Here is a 22,039-nt window from a genome sequence, read left to right on the forward strand (position 1 = left end):
TGATTGAGTCGGTTTATGTTTCCGTTTATATTGTCATACAAGGACCGGACCGGACCGGACCGTGCAATTCCAAATTTGCCCTTGCCCATGCCCATTATGGGCCGGGTCATTAAACTGTTACATATTTATCATAAAGTGAATTAATTAATCCCAAAATAATGCAATTTTCATTGCTTAGTTTTAATATTATTATGAACTTTATAATATAAGCTACATAGCTTACACTATTATATTTATTAAATAAAGAAATAATTATATGTCACTTTTCAACCATAAAATAATAATTATACTAAATAACACACTAATTAAAATTATATTACTTCATCCATTATTAGATTTTGTTAAATAAATTATTAAATGTCATAATAATAGAACTTTATATTAAATTACTTTGATAAAGATATCAATTATTAAAAAAAATTGTCTATATAATATAAAGTATTACGGTAGCTTGGTCCTCTACATGAAGCATAATGTAGCAAAATATCAATTATCTTTTTATTAATTATTGATCTCCAAATTAGTTGAAAGAAAAAACCAGCAATTATGAAAACCCTCTTTTGCCCTCAAAGTTTCCCCTCTCGATTTTCTACAAAGACCTTGTATTTAATAATTAAATTAAATTTATCTCCATTTTATTTATTTTAAAATAATTTAGTTTATTTATATTATATTTACATCAGTGACCTTTTGTTACGATACAATGAAAATGTTGATTTTTTATGTCGATGTGGAAATATAGATGAAAATGTCGACATGTTAACAAATATTTAATATTGCACATCATTTATACATTATTTATTAAAAAAAAATCATAAACTTAAATTTATTTAATAAATTGTTTTTAAAAAATTTAATTTGTCACTGTCCTAGAGTTCAAGAGCTGAGATCTCATGTCGAGTGAGTTCAAGAGCTGAGATCTCATGTCGAGTTCAAGAGCTGAGATCTCATGTCGAGTTCAAGAGCTGAGATCTCATGTCGAGTTCAAGAGCTGAGATCTCATGTCGAGTTCAAGAGCTGAGATCTCATGTCGAGTTCAAGAGCTGAGATCTCATGTCGAGTTCAAGAGCTGAGATCTCATGTCGAGTTCAAGAGCTGAGATCTCATGTCGAGTTCAAGAGCTGAGATCTCATGTCAGTTCAAGAGGGAAACAAAATATTTCTACAAGGGTGTTAAAATCTCTGAGTTCAAGAGCTGAGATCTCATGTCAGTTACAGAGGGTAAAATCTCTGAGTTCAAGAGCTGAGATCTCATGTCAGTTACAGAGGGTAAAATCTCTGAGTTCAAGAGCTGAGATCTCATGTCAGTTACAGAGGGAAACGTCAGTTACAGAGGGTAAAATCTCTGAGTTCAAGAGCTGAGATCTCATGTCAGTTACAGAGGGAAACAAGCTGAGATCTCATATCAGTTAGAGAGGGAAACAAATCATTCCTTATAAGGGTGTTAAAATATCTCTTTAATAGACGTGTGAGTAAAACTGTGAGACTAATGGCGATACGTAATGGAAAACATTCCTTATAAGGGTGTGTTAAAACCGTGAGACTAATAGCGATACACGTAACGGACCAAAGCGGACAATATCTGTTAGTGGTGGACTTAGACTCTTACAAATGGTATCTAAGATAGACATTGGGGCAGTATACCAACAAGGATGTTGGGCCCCCAAGGAAAGTGGACTATGAGATCCCACATCGGTTGGAGTAGGGAACGAAGCATTCCTTGTAAATGTACGAAAACTTTTTTCTAATAGACACGTCTCAAAACATTCGAATAATAATATATATGTTTATTTTCTGTTAAAAAGACAAAATAATAATAATAATAAGAGTTGTTCCTATATTCCTTAAAATACCTTATTATATATATATATATTTTTTTGGGCCTTGACAAACATTTGTTCAAACTCTCCACAACATTGATTTAGGGAAGCATTTTGTTTCATTGAAAATGCTATCTCCTTTGTTTAGGACAAATAATACATCAACCTACCATATACTTCAAGGGACCCTTACCCTACAAGTAAGGCTGTGAAGGGTGTGGGTGTCCTTTCTGTTAGGCTGTCTTGGAGCAGCTCCACAAAATATATCAAATCACAACCAATTTATTATCCTTCATCACATGGTTTGACTCTTTTCATTATTTAAAAACTCCTCCCCCTTCCATGTTCTCTATATATTCTCCACGAGAACGTAAACGTAATGGCTAGTCTCCATGTTCTCTATATATTCTCCACGAGAACGTAAACGTAATGGCTAGTCTAAACAAGCAAATGAAGGGATTCAAATCCTTCTACAAGTCTCGGGATGGAGCTCGTCACAATGTACCAGCTCATAACCCTGTTTCGGTGGATAAAACATCTGTTTACAAGTATAACTGGTTGAATGGGAAATCTAAGAAAGCAAGTGATCAGAATGGTAGCGGGGGCGGGGGCGGGGGCGGGGGAAGGAAGGTGGTGGTCGAGGGGAGGAAGTCAGTCTCCCAAGTGGAAACAAATTTGGCATCAGTGGCTGCGTTTCTTCAAGTGAAGGTGTTGGTATCAGACATGCCTGAGATGATGCAAGTTGAGGCTTTTAGGACTGCAAGGAGGAGTTATGATAGCTTGGAGAAGTTCAGCTCAAAGTATATGGCTTACAATATTAAAAAGGTATCATAGATTCTTCCCTTGCCAAGTTTTGTGGTTACATTTCTGTCCTTTTTTGGGTTTTCCTCTTTAAATATATACTCATTACGAGCATATCATTGATCCGCTTCACAAAATGAATAACTTTACTCAAATTGTGAGATCCCACATTGTTTCGAGGAGGAATGAGTGCCAGCAAGAACACAGGGCTCCGAAGGGGATGGATTCACAGGGCTCCGAAGGGGATGGATTGTGAGATCCTATATTAGCTGGAGAGGGAAACAAAACATTCTTAATAAAAGGAGGGTGGAAACCTCTTCCTAGCGTTTTAAAAACCTTGAGGAGAAATCCAAAAAGGAAAGTCCAGAGGAGAAACCCAAAAAGGAAAGTCCAGAAGAGAACAATATTTGCTAACGGTGGATTTATAGTTTTACACAAACTCACTTTTTCTTTCCCTTTTTGGACATGGAAAATTCCGGGTTTGGGTGGATTTGTAGTTTTACACAAACTCTCACTTTTTCTTTCCTTTTTTGGACATGGAAAATTTCGGGTTTGAGAGGAACTGCACAAAAAAGAAAAAGCAAAATGGAAGGCCCTTGATACTATACTTTCTTGCTTTCCTTTTTGGTTCGATTCTATCGAGAACAACAATGTTCAAGTACATTTTAGGTCGCACCCACCCAACCCGAACACTACAACCGAAAAAACTTAAAACTATTTTAAAAGAAAATAAGAAAGAAGAATTTGTGATTGGCCCGTTCAACCGAACCCTAAAGATGAGTGTAACTCAAGATGGATGCAAGTACGTTTCTGATCATATAGTAACGAATCCATGTCCAAATCCTCTAATTAAACACAATCCATCTCAAACTCTAGGTTTCTGATCATTGAGGCAGTTGTTCACTTCAATCACTAAATCAGTGTATTATATTATAAAAGAATAAAAAAAATCAGACAGAATTCAAGTGGGCATTTGGTCAAAGGATCCGACAGCCCATGTGTTTAGATCAGTGATTAGCACATATTTTAAGCTCACAATCTGATATTTCATTCAAATGTAGTCTTCCTTTTCCTAACAATCCATGTGCATTGGCTTAGTAATGCTAATTTCCCTTGCAATCACTTTGAAAGAATCTCACTTATTACTAAATTAGTATGACTCGGATTGGTTAAGGGACGAGGATCAAGAAGGGTTTTGAGATTAGTAGAGTGAGATGAGCCAAGTTTATAGGATCATAGATTAACAAATCGAGCCAAAATGTATGCTACAGCATACTTAAACTAACCTCTTTTAGAACACAAAAGAGTGTTTAATAAATGTTTTCCCTTGACATTCCATTTTGCATATCGATTTATAGTAATATGTTGGGGCCTAATGCAGGAGTTTGATAAAGTTCATGGGCCGGCCTGGCATTGTATTGTTGGCTCAAGTTTTGGGTCATTTGTGACCCACTCAACAGGTTGTTTCCTATACTTTTCAATGGAGAAACTCTATATTTTGTTGTTTAGAACTAAGATTCAGAAGGCTAATGAATGAGCTTGAGTTCATAGAATGATGAACCTATGTAAATGCCTACTTTCTTATCTCAATAGAAGAGTCAATCAATCTTAAAGAATTGGATAAGTTTCTAATTGATAGAATCAAGATTACATAAATAAAAAGTTCTGAACGTATGGATTGACTTTCTAAGTGCTTAAAAATATATATTTTTTAACTTCAACACACCTTTTAAGCACTTAAAAAGTCGATCCGAAAAGAAATCTACAATTGAAAAAAGTACGAGATACGAACCACTTATGGAGAAGCAGTCGTGTTATTATTAACCCTAGAATTGGATGAGATGCCGGCCTCTTAATCCAGAGGCATTCCTGGTAGACCCGGCTGAGATGCTATTTCACTCGGACAACATGACATGAAACAAACAGCCAAGTGTTATACACTTCAAGAAAAAGTCGAAAAAGCCGACATAAACTGGCCTTCATAAGATTAACTTTTCTAATGAACATCACCTTGGAAATTATTTTGATTTAAATTTTTTTGGTCAAAAGACTCAAATCTACCTATGCTTCAGAAAATACTTCCTCACATAAAGTTTATACGTCAATCTTGTTAGAATTTGTAGACCATTTCCTTCGTATATCCAAGTTCCTGAAGGATGCCAGCAAGCTACAAGAAAGCAGTAAAAAAGATTATTACTATGTAATAACAGTCGATAATCAATTAAAGTTCATGAAAGGACAGTGAAAAGCCCAAATATATTACTATACCTCTCCCTGTGAGTAATCTTTAGCCTTCTCCCCAGATATGTGTTTCATCATTCCTGGTGGACCGCATACCTGAACACGTGGAATGGAGTCGTTTATGTATCTAGAAATGACTATGGTAGTAAAACTATAAAACATATAATTTCTTTCCATTTCAACCAAAAATTACAGATAGACTCTTAGTGTAAAAGTTAGATAGCCTCAATATCAATGCCCTGGCCATGTAGCCAGGTGTGTGTATACAAGTACATTCAAAACCATATGGGTGTGGAGGCACTCGAACACCTTCATTGGTTTGTCCTAGTAAGTAACTTGTAGCCAGACCATTGGCTACAACAGGATCTATGAGCCTGGCTCTACAGGCCACACTCGATTTATACTGATATAATTCACATATAGGTCTAGATGATATGAAGATATTTAGACGGCCCAATTGATATACAAGAGCATGATTCAATATGTTATTATAATAATGGGAACAATAGATCGAAGAGGCAACACAGATTTTTTAAACCATTTTTTCATTTTCCTTCCCACTAGAGGAAAATGACTTGTAGGCTGGTTCTTATTGATCATATCGCAATGAAATAGATAAGAACTGCAAAGACTACCGGTTACTGAAGTACTACAGCAACAACAACAATGAACACTTACGAGGATTAGTGTGTCGTCCCCAGGGGCAGGTAAGCCTTTAACGGCCATATCCTTTGATACGTATCCTTTTCCTCCCTTCCAACTCTTTGATGGATTGTCGACAGTGTAGAAGACCTACATTTTTATTACCATAGAGTCCATCACTTTCATTACGAGGCAGGAATTTCATTCGATCAATAAACTGTTGTTTTATCTCTCTATACAAATGAAATTACCCTAGTGATGACAAAGGGCTGTCCTTCATACATGAACACGCTACTGAAACTAGGTTCTTAATATGTCATCATTCATCTCACAATCATTTGATAGGACACAATTCTAAATATTACAGCAGTTTTTCATTAATCAAATAAACGATACCTTTAAATTTGGGTGGCTAGATGCAAGTAGGTCAAGTTTCTGTTTAAGCAATATATCATCAGGCGACACATTCCCATAAATCAGCGAGACCTGTAAGCATTAAAGGAAATGCTCAAGCAATCATAAAAAAGTTACAGCTGAGCTAATTTTGTGCTTGTACTGCACAAACGAAGGTAGGTTGAAAAATCAAAGGGTGTCTACTATCAAAATTTCCCAGGTTCATCACTTAAGTGTTAGAAGAAAATGCTGCTCCACTGCCCATAGAAAATACCGGAAATTACTACAACAGTTCCAATTGGGCATTTTCACAAGCTCCAAATAGGGTTTAGGGTCTTCTATTGGAACTTTTCTCTAAATCAACGAAACTTGCTTTACTAAGTGATTGCGCACCTGGGTATTGTCATCTGGGTTTTTTACTATAGCATCAATGACTTGAAGCATAGGAGTAATTCCAGTGCCACCAGCAATCTGCATGGGCAGAAAACAAAATTTGGAGATATCACGTATAGTTGATCTCAGTATTTAGTTACTCTAATTACACTTAAGCTGTCTTTCAGTTTCCTGTCATATAATAGAAATGGTCATTCTCGATACAAAGAAAGCTATATAACTTGCATGTCAATAAAAAAATTAAATGAACTTTTATCTTTTAAATTACAAGTTAAAAATGATTGCCAATCCAAAGTATGATATGCAAACTAGAGTATCTGAGCTTTCAATGGGGATGCACAGCAATTGAGTTAATGTGCATATAGTTTCACGGTCAATCTGAGATGATTCTTCTTACCATGCCAATGTGTTTCTTCATATTTGGTGAGTATCTGATCTTTTCAATGGGGCTGCAAAGCAATTAAGGGAAAAGAGGGTGACATATACGATATACAATACATGGCCTGAAAGTAAGTAGGAAGACAAAATAAATTAAAAATACCCTTTCACTTCAACCACATCCCCAGGTTTCAAGCTAGCAAAATGCTGACTCATTTTTCCTTGAGGATATACCTGCAAAATTCACGAAAGAAACCACAAATTAAGTAATCATATAGAAGTTTTGTCTTTAAAAGGATAAGTAGATACATTAAGGAAATATACATGTGAAGAACAACATACCTTAATCAGTAGATCAAAGTATCCCTTTGAATCAGGATCTGATATAGGTGTATACCTGGACAGAATAATTACAGGGAATCACATTACATACATCAATAAATACAATCGAGTCTCATCTTGATGTTTCAAAAAACAGACTCACAAACAAAATCATTTCATGAAGATCAATTAAATATAAAGAAGAGAGGTTGGATTGCTGGTGAATAAGAAGGTAGCAAAGTAGCTGGAATATCATAAAGATTGAACTGTGAATATTGAATGGACTGGCTGGAAGTCTCAACTTCCCAAGGAGGTAAGTATTTTGAAAACATAATCAATTGGCTGAATTATAAAAGACTTTTTATTATTATGCTAAACCCTCAAAAACTCCAACTTACTGATACCAAATTTTCAATAATCAAATATAGGTAAAATCAAAATCAAGCATGCCAATATTTGCACAAGATGACTTACGGGCGTACAACGTATTTTACTTTCCCCTCAGCATCTACTCCACTTGGTGCTCTGTGGTTACAACAACACACCGGGATGAATAACCAGAAGCATAATCCTTTTAACTTAGCAATCATGACCAAATTGAAAAAGAAGGGTGGAGGAGGAAAGAGAAAAACTTACCTCGTCAGGAGGCATGAAGCGACATGCAACCCCAATTTTTCAGTAGGATCAAATGAAAACCTGCCCCAATTTGTGTATTAGAAAATATTGCATACATAAAAAGTCCCTACTTATAATTAGTAGCATTACTGCACAAATTACTTGGGTGAGGTTATGTTATATTGGAGTGTAGAAAGAAGAAAGGAGCTGCGAGCAAACACAAAAATACATAGTAGTGTGACGAAATGTATTGAGACTAGTGGCTCCGGTAATTATTTCAAGGGAAAAAGTTTGGGGCGTAGTTTTAGTAATTGTTTTCTGCTAACCCCACATCAATTCCTTACCTGAAATCTAAAATTAAAGACATCTCTATAAAATGGGGATCCGAAAATTGAAGCATCTATATAGTATTCAAAGCAAATAGATGCTTCATTATCCTACTAAAGTGCCATAAAACGGGGATCCTAAATTTTGTACCTGAATAACTGAGTATCATGAGTAACCCGTGCAGTGTCTTGCAGCTTGAATTCAATCCATTTATCCGACTTGAGTGCTGGAAATGGAAGTGCACAAAACCGTTTTTCATGGATTATGAAATGTAAGAACAAACTAAAAAATTTAAAAGTTCATTCAAGCCAGATTCTTCTTTCTTTTATAACAAAATTGTTCTAGAAATAGCAAATGAAACAAACTGACCAACTTTTGGGCCTCCCGCTTCACTGTTTTGATCTAGATGAACCTGTGAATAACATTTACCAATAGAACATTAAGCTCCAAAGAGATGCTTCATCCTAGACGTCCATTAAATTTCGATAATCATAAGAATAAAACACGCCGCAACAACCAAATCATACGAACAAACGACGAAAATGAAGCTCAGTAATAAACCAATCCATCACAACGATTTCAAATTATGAAAATAAATAAGAATGTAACAATTCAATACAATCAACCTCCGAAATGGATCTTATAACCGGCACATACAATTAAAAACAAGATAAGAAAACACGAAAATCCAGCTGAATTACCAAATCCGATGATGAAACATAATACATATACGAGATTCCGCCAGAAACTGCAGCAATAGCTCCGATAGGGAATCTATACTTAGAAGAATGGATCTTTGATTGGCCTCCAAATGCATTGGAGCGTAGAGCTGGAGCAGCGTTTACAAGCCTTCGGAGGAACGTAGCCATGATCGCCAGAGGAAAGAAAGAGTACGAAATGTGTAATGGAATAATTGCAGTACTGCACACAAACAAACCCCCTGCCTTTTGATACTTTGAGAAATGGACATGTAACGGGCCCACTTTTGAAAATGGGCCTAGCCACTGGGCCTGGTTTCTTGGTCCTACTTGAGCCCAATTCGAATGCAATTATTTGGGCCTCTAGTTTGTAGCCCAATTCTCATTGGGCCACCCGCTGCCCTAAAACAAATATAAAATTATACGTTTCCGTACGGCCCTTTTTCTCATACTATTTTATTATTTTTTAAAAAAATACCGTCGATACATAAATATCGGGAAAAATAACAATTTTGCCCCCAAACTTTCAATTTTTTTCAAAAATACCCTTCAATTTTAAATATTTTCATTAATACTTTTTTAATAATAATAATATATTTAAATATCCATAAATTTTAAAATTAGTATTAACTAAGTTTTAATTTTTTTTTTTTTTTACCATCAACCCCTTATAAATTATATCTCTTTTTAAAATTATTTTCGAAACATGTTATCATTTTTTTTTTTAGTTTTTAAAAAAGTTGAAAAAGTTTTTTAAATAATTTTAAAAATTAAAAAGGGTATATTAGGAAACTTTTTTGAAACCTTTGATATTTTTTGAAATAAGACCACGGATGCGAACAGTGGTCTCTGACCAGGACCAAGAACTCATTCGAATTTTGGATCTTTATATGTCAGTGCTTTTTAACCGTAGGCATCTTGCCAGTGAATTAGGTCGGGGTGAGGTGGATCAAAGAAAGGTAGCTTACATGTCTCCTGGACGGATGGCGACTTATGTAATGGTCGGCCTTCCTATTAGGATGCCTCCTTGCTCGAAGAGCCCCTTTATCAGTATTAGTAAGGGGGAGGAAGCAAAAAATAAAAAAATAAAATCAATTAATTTGAATTATAATAAATTAAATATAGGAATTAAATTTGAAAATTTATAAAATAAAAAGAAAAGAAATAATATTTAAAATAGAGGGAGGGAGTAATGATATGAGACAGTAAGGCATTCAAAGCACAGTTTTCAAAACAGTCCTTTCTTGGATTAACATTTATTTTAAGGTCCTTTTTGGATTGACTAATGAAATATAGATTAGACCAAATTGCCCTTGCCCCAGCTGGAAGAATTCCCTATACATTTATTTAATATACTTAGGATAAAAAGTACATTAATTTCTCTGTGACACGAATCTTTATAATAAAAAGCTAACATATTTATATATTATTCATTTTAATAATGTTTTACTCTATAGTTTATAAAAATATAAGGACAGCCCTTTTGACCAACATTATTTTTATATACAATTAATTAATTTTAATTTAAAAAAAAAAACATGAGAAGAAGCTGCCCATGATGATATGTCTGAAAAAAACAACAGTTCAGAAGTCATCTATGCATCCCCATGTCTTTTTTTTCTTTTAATTATTATTTTAATTTTTTTTACATTTTCACTGAATTTTATGCCTTCCCATTTATAATTTAACCATTCGATTTTTTAATATAAGTATGCGTTTTGAAACTATGAGGGTGATGGTGATACGTAATGAGTCAAAGTCGACAATATCTACTACCGATGAGCTTGAGCTGATACAGATGGTATCAAATCCATGTTTTGAGCCGTGTGCTAGCGGGTGGATTGTGAGATTCCACGTAAGTTGGAGAGAGGAACAAAACATGTTTTTATAAGAATGTAGAAACCTCTTCTTACCGAACATGTTTTCAAACCTTTAGGAGAATCTAGAAGGAAAAAACTTAGACAATATTTACTAGCGGTATTGTTACAATATATGTCTAAACTAATAAATATCGAGCGTTAATATATATATATATATATATATATATATATATATATATATATCTTTCGACAGTGTAGGGCTGTCAGATTGGCCATGTTTGGTTGCTCAGTAAATTTAGTACAACATAACTCCAAGATGCTGACCGTAGGTCTTTGGTTTTTTCCCAACTTTTCTTCTAAATTATTAGGGTATACATGGATCGGGTCGGTTGAACGGTCCGAGTAATCCACGATAATGTTAACTAAAATCTCATAAAACTCAAATATCAAACATTTATAAGTCACAACGCACTATCAACATCGATTACAAACATCAAATATTACTGATTTTCATAATATTCTTAAAAAGTACAGTAGAATTGAGTTGAATTGTAACCTTATTTTTAGTGGGTCGAGCTAATAAAAAAAATGTCGACTCATTTTCATTACTTTCTCTCGAATCTCGTTCAAGCTTATGGCTTATGTCACTAGCACTCGCTTCTACTACTGGCTCTCGGCTCTCACTTAACCAAAACGAACATTGTGAAGTGATCCGAATGCTAATATATACGCATAACGATAACGTTTCTATAGTAAGACGATTGGTTAGAGCGTAAAACGACGTTTTAGGGACGGGATGTCGTGGAAAAGGTGAAGTAAAGGGGAGAAGAATGTATGGGGCAAAGTGATGGAGGGGGGGAATGGCTATGTGTGTTCAAACTTCTGCAGCTCTGCAGGTTTTTCTGAGATTGCTGACTGAAATGGCAACCAAAGAGCGAAGATGATAAGATCTTGCACACCAAAAGTGGTGAATTTTAAAAAAAGATTGAACAAAAAGCCATCTCAAAGTCCTTTGCAAATCCCACATAACTGGGGGATAAGATTTCGTTCGTTCTCTCTCTCGATTGTGACTTAATTTTCAAGAAACATCTCGATCGATCGAGTTATGTTCGGGTTTACGATCCAACAATCTGTAACAGCTCAAACCCACTAGTAGTAGATATTGTTCGTTTTGACCCGTTATGTATCTCACGGTTTTAAAATGTATCTGTTAGGACGAGGTTTCCAGATCCTTTCTTATGATATATTTGTAGACTATCTTTACAGACCAAACCGAGTCATTTTAAAATGTTATGTTCTCATTCACGTGCTTTTAACACTGTTCTAAACCAACCATGCTTTAAAGTTTTCATGGTTGAAGCCTATTAATCATCATATCCTCGTGACCACTCTCATTCGGATGTTATATCCGTTCGTTCATGTACCTATCATTTACTCGAGCATCACAAAGAGTAAGTGAAATCCGACCAACTAAAGTTTGATTTTTCATCGCTAAAAAAAATTTATGTAATATTTGTTGTCACCGATCATGATCTGTGAGAATAGTTTTCTAAGAAGCGAGGAGTAGGTAATCTGACCATATCGTAGGTGATGCATAGGTATGTCGAGGTCATTTGATGTCGAATCTTAAATATGGAGCGTTATATTACATTTCGTAGTGTAATTTCAACGACATTATCGAGCGGCGGAGGGATTTGATAAAAAAAAAAAAATCAATTTTTTTAATATTAAAAAACTTTATAATATATAATAATAATAATTTGTAGATTGTTTGGGTTCACATGTGTGAGAAAAGCGAGGATGGAAAAGTAAATTAAAGGACCGAACTACGTGACAGTAGGTGGTGGATATCAATTAGAGGCACGGGCGCTTCGTGCACCGCTGCCGTACTGAAATTACTTAACTACCCTCATCTTTCCACGACGTCGTTTTACTCCTAGGATACGTTTTATTTTATACGCTTTGATCATCCGCCTTTTTGACCGTATATATTTCCTGAATTACCCACATGTTTTGGAGAAATAACAAGAATGCCACGCTCGTTCTCCTTTGCCACGTATGTAATATGATAAAAAAAAAAAACATGGATAAAATGATGGGAAAATAATAAAATAAATTTTGAATTTTGATCCATTTGGATAAGATATTGGATTGTGCCACTTGCCTAAAATCGGTTCGCCAACTAATCCTTAAATTATATGGTCGTCGTGCTTAATAGCGACGATTCATTAAATTCAAAATTGACCGTTCGAAACCCGTTACAAACTTTGTGAGGACCGAGATAGGAATTTTAGACATTTTTTCCATCTTCTACATCTTGAGAGATTATGTAAAAGATTTGAATCAAATCCTAGCAGCACGACGAGTGTATTGCTCTCCCATTATACTGTTTTTACAGTTTAGGGTGTTTCCAGATCGAAAACTCTATCCAAAGGTATGGTACTGATCTCGATCTCGCTTTATGGTGCCGTTCTCAATGATTGTTGACTCAACATAGATTTTTGTGCTTGAGTTATTTCAAAGCTATGAGATAACGTTAAGTATAATTTTTAAAAACTAAAATTTTAATATTAATTCCACACTGTGGAGACGACATATTGAGACGGTGGGCAAAGCTTAGGTCTTTGTTATGCCTGTGGAGACGTTGTCATCCCGATCGTGGTTGGCAGCATGTGTCTTTCGGCATCGACCTATGGGCTCCTCATTTGACTAGTCATGAAACACAAATTATATATATATATATATAGTGAGGGAGCAGAGATTTGGGAGAGACCACAAATGACAATAATCCATGTCTCCAGTCTAGAACCTTATTCCAAGAGCAAGATGTTGATCTCGATCTCCCTTGGTGGTGTCATTCTCAATGATTGTTGACTCAGTTAGATGAACACAACTCTCCACAATGGTATGATATTGTTCACTTTGAGCATAAACTCTCGCTCTAGGCTTCCCAAAAGGCCTTGTACTAGTAGAGATAGTATTTTTCACCCATAATCATTCCTTAAATTGGCGGATATGGGACTTTCATCAACATCCAACAGACTCAACATGGATTTCGTACCTGAGTTGGGCTGTTAAAAAAAAAAACGGAAGAAATCAACGTCCTCGTTCTATAGTTTGTTCTCCTCCCCAACCAATGTGGGACAACACAATCCACCCCTTTCGAGACCCAGTGTCCTCTCCCAACCAATGTGGGACCTCACAATCCATCCCCTTCGGGGTCTAGTGTACTCGCTGGCACTCTTTCTTCCTCCAATCGATGTGGGACCGCCCCCAAATCCACCCCCGGTCTAGTAACAGGAATAAACTTGTTTTCACTCCCTCTTTCATTCTCCATCAAAACGGAATTATCTATCTTCATTGAAGTAGAGTTCCCGAGTTAATTGGACATCTCGGGCCAGATCAAATAAAAACAAAGGAAAAAGAAAAAAGAAAAACATTATAATGTCTCTATATATAAAAACCAACACAAACACAACAAGAATCTCAACCAAGCCTTCTCTCTTTGAGTATTTTCCTTAACGTTCCGCCATGGCAGCCATAGCCAGAGACGAGTCAGACTACGACAGCAGCTGCTCCTCCATAACACTCCCAGACTCCACCCGTAGCTGGATGAGCAACCTAAGCTTCGGCAGCAGCAGCAGCTCACCCACAGACGCCACTTCTCCAGTACAAAAGCCACACAAAGCCAACGAAGTAGCATGGGAAGCGATGCGGTGGCTCCGGGGAGCAAAAGGGGAGGTGGGGTTGGAGAATTTCCGGCTTCTACGGCGGTTGGGGAGCGGAGACATTGGGAATGTTTATCTCTGCCAGATAAGGAAGCCGACGCCGACGGCGCGTGTCGGGCAGTGCTGCTACGCGATGAAAGTGGTGGACAGAGAAGCGGTGTGTGTGAGGAATAAGGAAAGAAGAGCGGAGATGGAAAAGGAGATCCTGAAAATGATTGATCATCCGTTCTTGCCCACGCTCTATGCCGCGTTTGAAGCTTCGCATTACTCTTGTTTGGTTATGGAGTTTTGTCCCGGCGGTGATTTGTACGCCGCTCGCCTCCGTCAGCCGGCGAAACGATTCTCCATTTCTTCTGCCAAGTATGTTCCTCTTTTCCATTTTTAATTAAATATTAAAAATTTAAATATATATATATATATATATATATATATATATATATATCTATTTACTTTACTTTCATTTTATAATTTTTTTACTATTTATTTTCTAACGAATCTAAAAAAAATATAATTTTTATAATTTTAATTTCCTTTTTAGATAAATTTTTTGATTAAATATTTAAAAATAAATAAATCGAGGTTTTACAAATTTACGAGGTTATATGGGTTGAAAAGTTATTATATATATATATATAATAATAATAATTTATTTATATATACATATATATGTATATAATAATTTATTTATATATATATATATATATATAATAATTTATTTATATTTACTTTACTTTAATTTTATAATTTTTTTTACTATTTATTTTCTAACAAATCTAAAAAAATATATTTTTAATTTTTTTAGATGAAAATTTTGATTAAATATTTGAAATATATATATATATATATTTATTTATTTATTTTTGAGTTTAGGAGGGTTATATGGGTTGAAAATTTTACGGGGTTGAGTCTGGAAGATGTTACAACCCGACTCAACCAAATTCACGAACGTTCATGATAATTACTCTAAAAGTAATTATGGACTGATATGAGTATTTTACTGTTAATCTGTGTTTAATTTATATAAATTAAATATATTTTAACGATAATTGACATATATTTTTATAGGGTTGAGTCTAGAAGATGTCACGGCCTGATTCATCATGATAATTATTCCAAAAGTACATACTAACTGATATGAGTATTTTTCTGTTAAACTAAGTTTAATTATATAAATTAAACCTATTTTAACGATAATTGATGTATATTTATTAAAAAGAAAAATTATGACTTAGAGATTAAAAATTTGGATTTCTGGGTCGTGACGTGACGTTGATATAAGAAAGTACGAAAAGACGGGTATTTTTTTTTTAATGAATTTAGGGACGAAAGTAAAATAAAATAAAATAGAGATGATATTATAATTTTATAAATATTAATGTTTTTTTTTTTTTTGTTTGGGACAGGTTTTATGCGGCGGAGATAATTTTAGCCCTAGAGTATTTGCACATGATGGGCATAGTTTACAGAGATTTGAAGCCGGAAAACGTGCTGGTCAGACACGACGGTCACATAATGCTGTCGGATTTCGATCTCTGTCTCAAATGCGACGTCGTTCCGAAGCTAATCCGTTCCAGAACCACCGCCTCTGACGTCACCGAACGTTACGTCCGATCTTACTCCACGTCATCAACCACCTCCTGCGCCGCCGTCCCAATTAAGCCAGTTCTCTCCTGTTTCTCCATCTCCCGCCGCAGGAAACCCACCACCGTCACGACAATCACCGAACACGTCGACGACGATGGATACAACGAGGAATTCGACACGGAACCGGAATTAGTAGCGGAGCCGATCAATGCTCGATCGAAATCCTTTGTCGGAACCCACGAATATTTGGCGCCGGAGGTTATTTCCGGTCAAGGACACGGCAGCGCAGTGGATTGGTGGACGGTGGGGATTTTCTTATACGAAATGGTGTACGGAAAAACCCCATTTAAAGGGGAAAACAATGAGAAGACATTAATGAACATATTGAGACAGCCATTGAGGTTTCCAAGAATTGGGTTTAGTAGCAGCAAAGAGTATGAAGAAATGGTGAAAGTTGAGGATTTAATCAAGAAGCTTTTGGTGAAGAATCCCAAGAAGAGAATTGGAAGCTTAAAGGGTTCAATTGAAATCAAAAGACATGAATTTTTCAAAGGAGTGAATTGGGCTTTAATCCGCTCGGTTCGACCTCCCCATGTCCCGAATTCCGACCACCTTAATCCCCGCTCCAAAAACCCTAAATTGACCAAACAACAACGACAACAACCCTATCAAATCCCTTCTGACCGTTTCGATTACTTCTGAATCAACTTCAGGTCATTTCTTAGTCTTTGTATGTACATAGACGAAATTGAAAAGAAAAAAAAACGAGAAACGAGCAAAAGATATATGTGTTTTGTTACGAGTGATTCAGTATTAGATTAACGTGTTTGTACTTAGATTCTCCGCTTATAATCTATATTTAATATAAATATACAAAAGGAGTAAAAAGAAAAAATTCCATAATTGCTTCAATGTGATTCTCATGATGATCACTATTGTAAAATCATGTGATGTCAATTATTACATTATATTATATATATATATAGAATAGACCAAAGAACAAAAGAGGGGAAAGGTAGGGTTTTCTTTTTGTTGGCTTTTAACATTCATTTTTATGAAACTAATTTACTTTTTAAAAAAATATTTATAAAAATAAGAAAAAGATAGATCCCGTGACGATTATCAATCCTTTCTAACCGATGTGGGATCTCACAGTTTGTCTGTTTTGGCCCGTTACGTATCGTTGTTAGTCTTATGATTTTAAAACGCGTCTACTAGAAAGAGATTTCTATGCTTCATTCTGCTCTCAAAACGATGTGGGATCTCACAATTTGTCTGATTTGACATGTTACATATCGTCGTTAGTCTCATGATTTTAAAACACGTCTATTAGGGAGAGGTTTCTATACTCTTGTAAGGAATGTTTCGTTCCGCTCTCCAAACAATGTGGGATCTCACAGCTTATCCACTTTAGTCTGTTACGTATCGTTGTTAGCCTCATGATTTTAAAACGCATCTACTAAGAAGTTTCCACACTTTTATAAGAAATGCTTCGTTCCTCTCTCCAAACGATATGCGATCTCACAATTACACATTTATAAGGAATGATTTGTTCTACTCTCCAAAACGATGTGCGATCTCACAATTTGTCCGATTTGACATGTTACGTATTGTCGTTAGCCTCATGATTTTAAAACACGTTTGTTAATGAGAGGTTTCTACACTCTTATAAGAAATGTTTCGTTCCGCTCTCCAAACGATATGGGATCTTACAGTTTATCCACTTTAGTTTGTTATGTATCGTTGTTAGCCTCATGATTTTAAAACGCGTCTACTAAGGAGAAGTTTCCACACTTCAAACGATATGGGATCTCACAATTTGTCCGGTTTGACCCGTTACGTATCGTTGTCAGCCTCACGATTTTAAAACACATCTACTTGAGAGAGATTTCTACACCCTTGTAAAAAATGTTTTGTTTCCCTCTCCATCTGATGTGGAATCTCACACGGTTCGTCGTATATGAACATTATAAAAGTATTTAATTTTTTTTTAATATAATAACATGATTTAGAAAACTATATAATTCTATTTGGTTCAAAATTAAAAAGTAGATAAAAGTTAGTCTTCCTTGCTTATGATTTTCTTTGGTTTTACTCATTACCAACAAAGAAAGAAAAGGAAAAGGAAAAAGGAAAAGTAAAAGAAATGTATAGCATGCTCCCATTGCATTTTCTAGGTGGAAAAAGCTCTTTTTTAAATATTATAATTTCAAAAATCTCGACACGAGGTCAAAAATTCAAACCGACCCACAATATTATTTGAACGTTCAACTAATATTAGCTTCAATAGGCCTGTTCAAATGATTTGATAACTTGAATAACTCGGACTACATAACTCACACTAGATTGAGCTGATTTTTCTTTTTCTTTTTTACTTGGGTTGAACAGGATTTTTGAAAAACCGCTCTTGAGTTGAATTTTTTTTTTTTTTTTTTTCACCCTTTGGGTTACACCCCGACCCAATATGAAATGGTAAAGACCCATCTAGGATGAAAGCATGTAAAAGGGGTTTGGAACGGGTATGCAACCATAGACAACACGTTCTGGACAAGCAAGACTAGGATATCTGTCATGCGGCCATTGACAACATGCCTTGGACATGCATGACGGTGACATCCTCCTTCACTCAATTGGTTGACGTCCCTGTCAACAGACACAGACAAGCAAGAATGTGACATCTGTCATGTTTGCCTCCTGTCAACCGACTCGGATAAACAAGACTAGAGTTTACAACTCATCCCAACCCAATTATGTATTTTAGGGTTAGGTTGGATTTGATCGCACGTTGTTCTTTTTTTAATTATTTAAAAGATTCTCCTTATCACGATACATGTTACGTTAATATCTAAAATGTCATTAAGTTCAAATATCAAATAGTTTCCAGTCACAATGCATCACTAGCATCAGTTACAAACATTATTGTTGAATGGGTCGGGCTCATAAAAAATTTAACCCAACCGAAACTGGAAGAAAAAAAATCTAATTCAATTCAACTTTCATAGTTCGGGTTGGTTAAGTTATTTAGCCGTATAAACATACCTGTTCAGTTAATCAACCTGGTTGGTCCAAAAGTTTGTCCGAACCCGGGTTGTGCGTTACATTTATCACTAAAATTAGGGTTAAAAATACAAAAATATTTACCATTTTTTCATGATCTCTAGTGGTATGATAGAAAATGATTAGGCTATGTAACAAAGCTAGTAATAAATTAATTGGACACTCCAACTTAATCATTCTATTATAATCTTTTTGAATTCCAAGCAACTCCATGATATGGGGATTATTTGAGAGCGTTAAAAAGTAAATTTATGAAACATATAGTATTTGCTTCAATAATTATTTGAAAGTTACCATATATTTTTAACCCTAACTTTTTTGAAAAGAGAGTTTCATAATGTCAAGGTAGAAATGATATAACGTTATAAAGATTCATCTTTATGATCTGTTCGAGGGAAAGAGAAGAAGAGTATAACAGCCCAAGCCTACCGCTAGTAGATATTGTCCGCTTTGACCCCATTAGGTATCGTCATCCGTCTCACGGTTTTAAAACGCGTCTACTAGGAAGAGGTTTTCATACTAAGGAATGCTTCGTTCCCCTCCCCAATGAAGGTAAGATCTCACAATCCACCCTGTTTAGAGGCCCAACGTCCTCGCTGACACATCGTCCGATGTCTGGCTCTGATATCATTTATAACAACCCAAGCCCACCACTAGTAGTTATTGTCCTCTTCGGCCCGTTATGTATCGCCATCAGTCTCACAGTTTTAAAGCGTGTCTACTGAGGAGTATTTTGTTTTCCTCTCTAACCGATGTGGAATCTCACACACAGAGAGACCCTTAATAAATAGCTTGTTTCATCCAACGATGTAAATGTCGGTCTCATTATTCCAACCTCTCAAATAACTTCAACAGTGAGAAACTACTACTCGTCCCAACTAGGGATATGCTGAGATTTGCGAAGAGAAACACCTTACGACGTTCATAACCAATTGAGAATAGGCGAAGCTTCGTTTGTATTTGAAAATAACAGGCGACTATTTTCGAGCTACTTCTTACTTCTTACTCGCCACGTTACTAATTTTGAGCCGCAACTATTTATTATAGTTGGTAAAGTTTTTTCACAAGATATAGTGATCTAACCATTGCAAGTGTAGGGATCAAACTATCAACGTTTAAGGCGATAGCCGTTGATATCTACTGAACTATGTTCAAATTGGTATAAAATGAAGAGTTCCCGACCTAAAAAAAGGGCGTTTTAGGTCTCGAGGAGGTGATTGAATGGACGAAAGTTTGGATCGATAGAGTGGTCAGCTGGGTACCTATGTGTGGCTGTTCAAGCACGCGAGGCCCCTCTCTTCTTCCCCACACACCATTAAATCTTCACAATTCAAGAAAAACTAAGCACAAATCACAAACTTTCACTCAAAAACCAAAAAGAAACACTAAGTTCATCATTTTGTTCATCAAACAACAAAAGAAGTGATCCATTGGCCCCATTTTCCCTCATCATTCCTCTCTATAAATCAATTTTATTAATACTTTCTTCGCCTTTTAATGGTCGGTAAAATGATCTATCAAACAAACGGGAACGTCGTGTGTAGTTGACATAATATATAGCTCGTATGGTTCGAGTTCAAACAAGGTTTTATATTGATAACAGAGAGATCTATAGTTGTTCGAGTGCTTATGTGTATTACCAAGACCCAATTTAATTATTATGAAAAATCATGTTAAGATGGTAATACGAGCCTAATACGTGCCCATGACCTAATCAAGCTCTGGGGAAGGTTGCCTCAACCTCAGCTCGGGAGAAGCCGAGACTGATGTGAGTATGACCTAAGGTACTCTCGGTTGAGTTGCTTTCCTTCTTCATTTTAAATTTAGAGGAAAATCGAAAATTTTAATTTGTCTCGTATAAATAATAATAATAATTTATAAAATATTAATATTGAAATATTTCATTTATATATGGAAATTCCAACAAAAAGAAATAAATAAATAAAAGAAAATAAAGGTGAGGAGATGATCCGATCATAATGTAAAAAGATTTTGTATTATGATAACTCCCATAAATTTAAAATCATTTTATTATATTTTTTTTTCCAATTTTTTAAAAATAAAAAATAAATAAATAGGGGAGGCTCCCCCTATTTAGCTAACAGCCAAATTATAGGCTAGCGTGAAATTACCATATGGCCCACTAATTGTAAATTATTAACATGTGCAAAAATAATTATTATTATTATGACAAAATTTTAAATTTATTTTTTATTTATTACTTATTATTATAATTAGAATAATTTCTAATTACCCAATAATTTATTATAATATATAATAATAATAATTTTTTTTTTTAATACATAATAAAATTAAAATATTATTTGAAAAAAATAAAAATAAAAAAAGCCTTTTGTTTTTCTGTGGGTTCAAAAGGGAGCAAAATGCTGTTAGGCCAGTTGGTTTTGCTCCAAATGGGAGTCAAGTCCAAACATGGTAAAAAAATAGTTACTTATTTTAGCGGTAAAAATTCAATATTTGTGGTTAAAAATTAAATTAAATTAAATTAAAACGTGTTTTCAACCTTCTAATTTTACTTTAAAACGTGTCTAATAAACTTACTAAGTTTAATAAATAAAGTATTTAATATATAACCGCCTTAGACCACTCCCAGCAGATATTGTGTGCTTTAACCCCTCCCGTATCTGTGAGTTTAGGTTTTTATACTCTTCTAAATGGACAATATTTGCTAGTAGTGGGTTTGAACGGTTATAAATCATATCAGAGCAAGACATTAGCGGTGTGTCAACGAGGAAGTTGGACCCCCGAAAAACAAAGTATTTCTTATAAACGTGTGGATACTGCTCCCTGATGACGTGTTTGAGGCTAACGATGATACATAATGGATTAAAACGAACAATGTCGGCTAGCAAACCGTCAATCATCTACGATTCTCTTTATCCAAAAATTGAAAAGGGTTGAGTGTCACCCACCAAGATTTGTCAATTTTTTTTATTATTTATTTATTTATTTACCAAATAAAGACACTCATTTTAAAGCAGCTGGAGAAAGCCCATAGGTGCTTAAATATGCAAAACAACCAGAAATCACAGCCATTCAATTTGACACGTGTTCAAATCCTATACGAAATTTCAGGTTCATAGAATCAAAATTCAAAAGCACCCATAGTTTTTAGAACAACCTCTCATATTGCAATCTCGTGGATTTTGTTTTTGTTAAAAAAAAAAAAAAAAAAAAAAAAAAAAAAAAAAAAAAAAAAAA

At 35.0% G+C, this 22,039-nt stretch overlaps 2 protein-coding genes across 4 annotated transcripts; one reads left to right on the forward strand and one right to left on the reverse strand.

Annotated features, from left to right (window-relative positions):
- Positions 1 to 4,232: 4,232 nt before the first annotated feature.
- On the reverse strand, positions 4,233 to 8,849 carry LOC111806044 (NADH-cytochrome b5 reductase-like protein). Of its 3 annotated transcripts, none has more exons than XM_023691383.1 (14): positions 8,632 to 8,849; positions 8,300 to 8,342; positions 8,081 to 8,156; positions 7,625 to 7,684; positions 7,463 to 7,513; positions 7,010 to 7,064; positions 6,831 to 6,901; positions 6,687 to 6,738; positions 6,290 to 6,367; positions 5,900 to 5,989; positions 5,540 to 5,653; positions 4,889 to 4,957; positions 4,708 to 4,787; positions 4,233 to 4,510 (listed from the first exon to the last, which is right to left on the reverse strand). In XM_023691383.1, the coding sequence occupies exons 1-13, from the start codon at positions 8,797 to 8,799 to the stop codon at positions 4,731 to 4,733; spliced, it is 984 nt and encodes a 327-aa protein (XP_023547151.1). In that variant the 5' UTR covers positions 8,800 to 8,849; the 3' UTR covers positions 4,233 to 4,510; positions 4,708 to 4,730. The 3 variants fall into 3 exon arrangements, with proteins under 3 accessions (XP_023547151.1, XP_023547149.1, XP_023547148.1); XM_023691381.1 differs by having other exon boundaries at positions 4,682 to 4,787; XM_023691380.1 differs by having other exon boundaries at positions 4,237 to 4,787.
- Positions 8,850 to 13,883: 5,034 nt separating this feature from the next.
- On the forward strand, positions 13,884 to 16,596 carry LOC111805111 (protein kinase PINOID 2-like). Its single transcript, XM_023690006.1, has 2 exons — positions 13,884 to 14,536; positions 15,580 to 16,596. The coding sequence occupies exons 1-2, from the start codon at positions 13,980 to 13,982 to the stop codon at positions 16,460 to 16,462; spliced, it is 1,440 nt and encodes a 479-aa protein (XP_023545774.1). The 5' UTR covers positions 13,884 to 13,979; the 3' UTR covers positions 16,463 to 16,596.
- Positions 16,597 to 22,039: the final 5,443 nt, after the last annotated feature.

The sequence above is a fragment of the Cucurbita pepo genome, chromosome LG11 (genome assembly GCF_002806865.2).
Source record: "Cucurbita pepo subsp. pepo cultivar mu-cu-16 chromosome LG11, ASM280686v2, whole genome shotgun sequence".
Classification (NCBI taxonomy): Eukaryota; Viridiplantae; Streptophyta; class Magnoliopsida; order Cucurbitales; family Cucurbitaceae; genus Cucurbita; species Cucurbita pepo.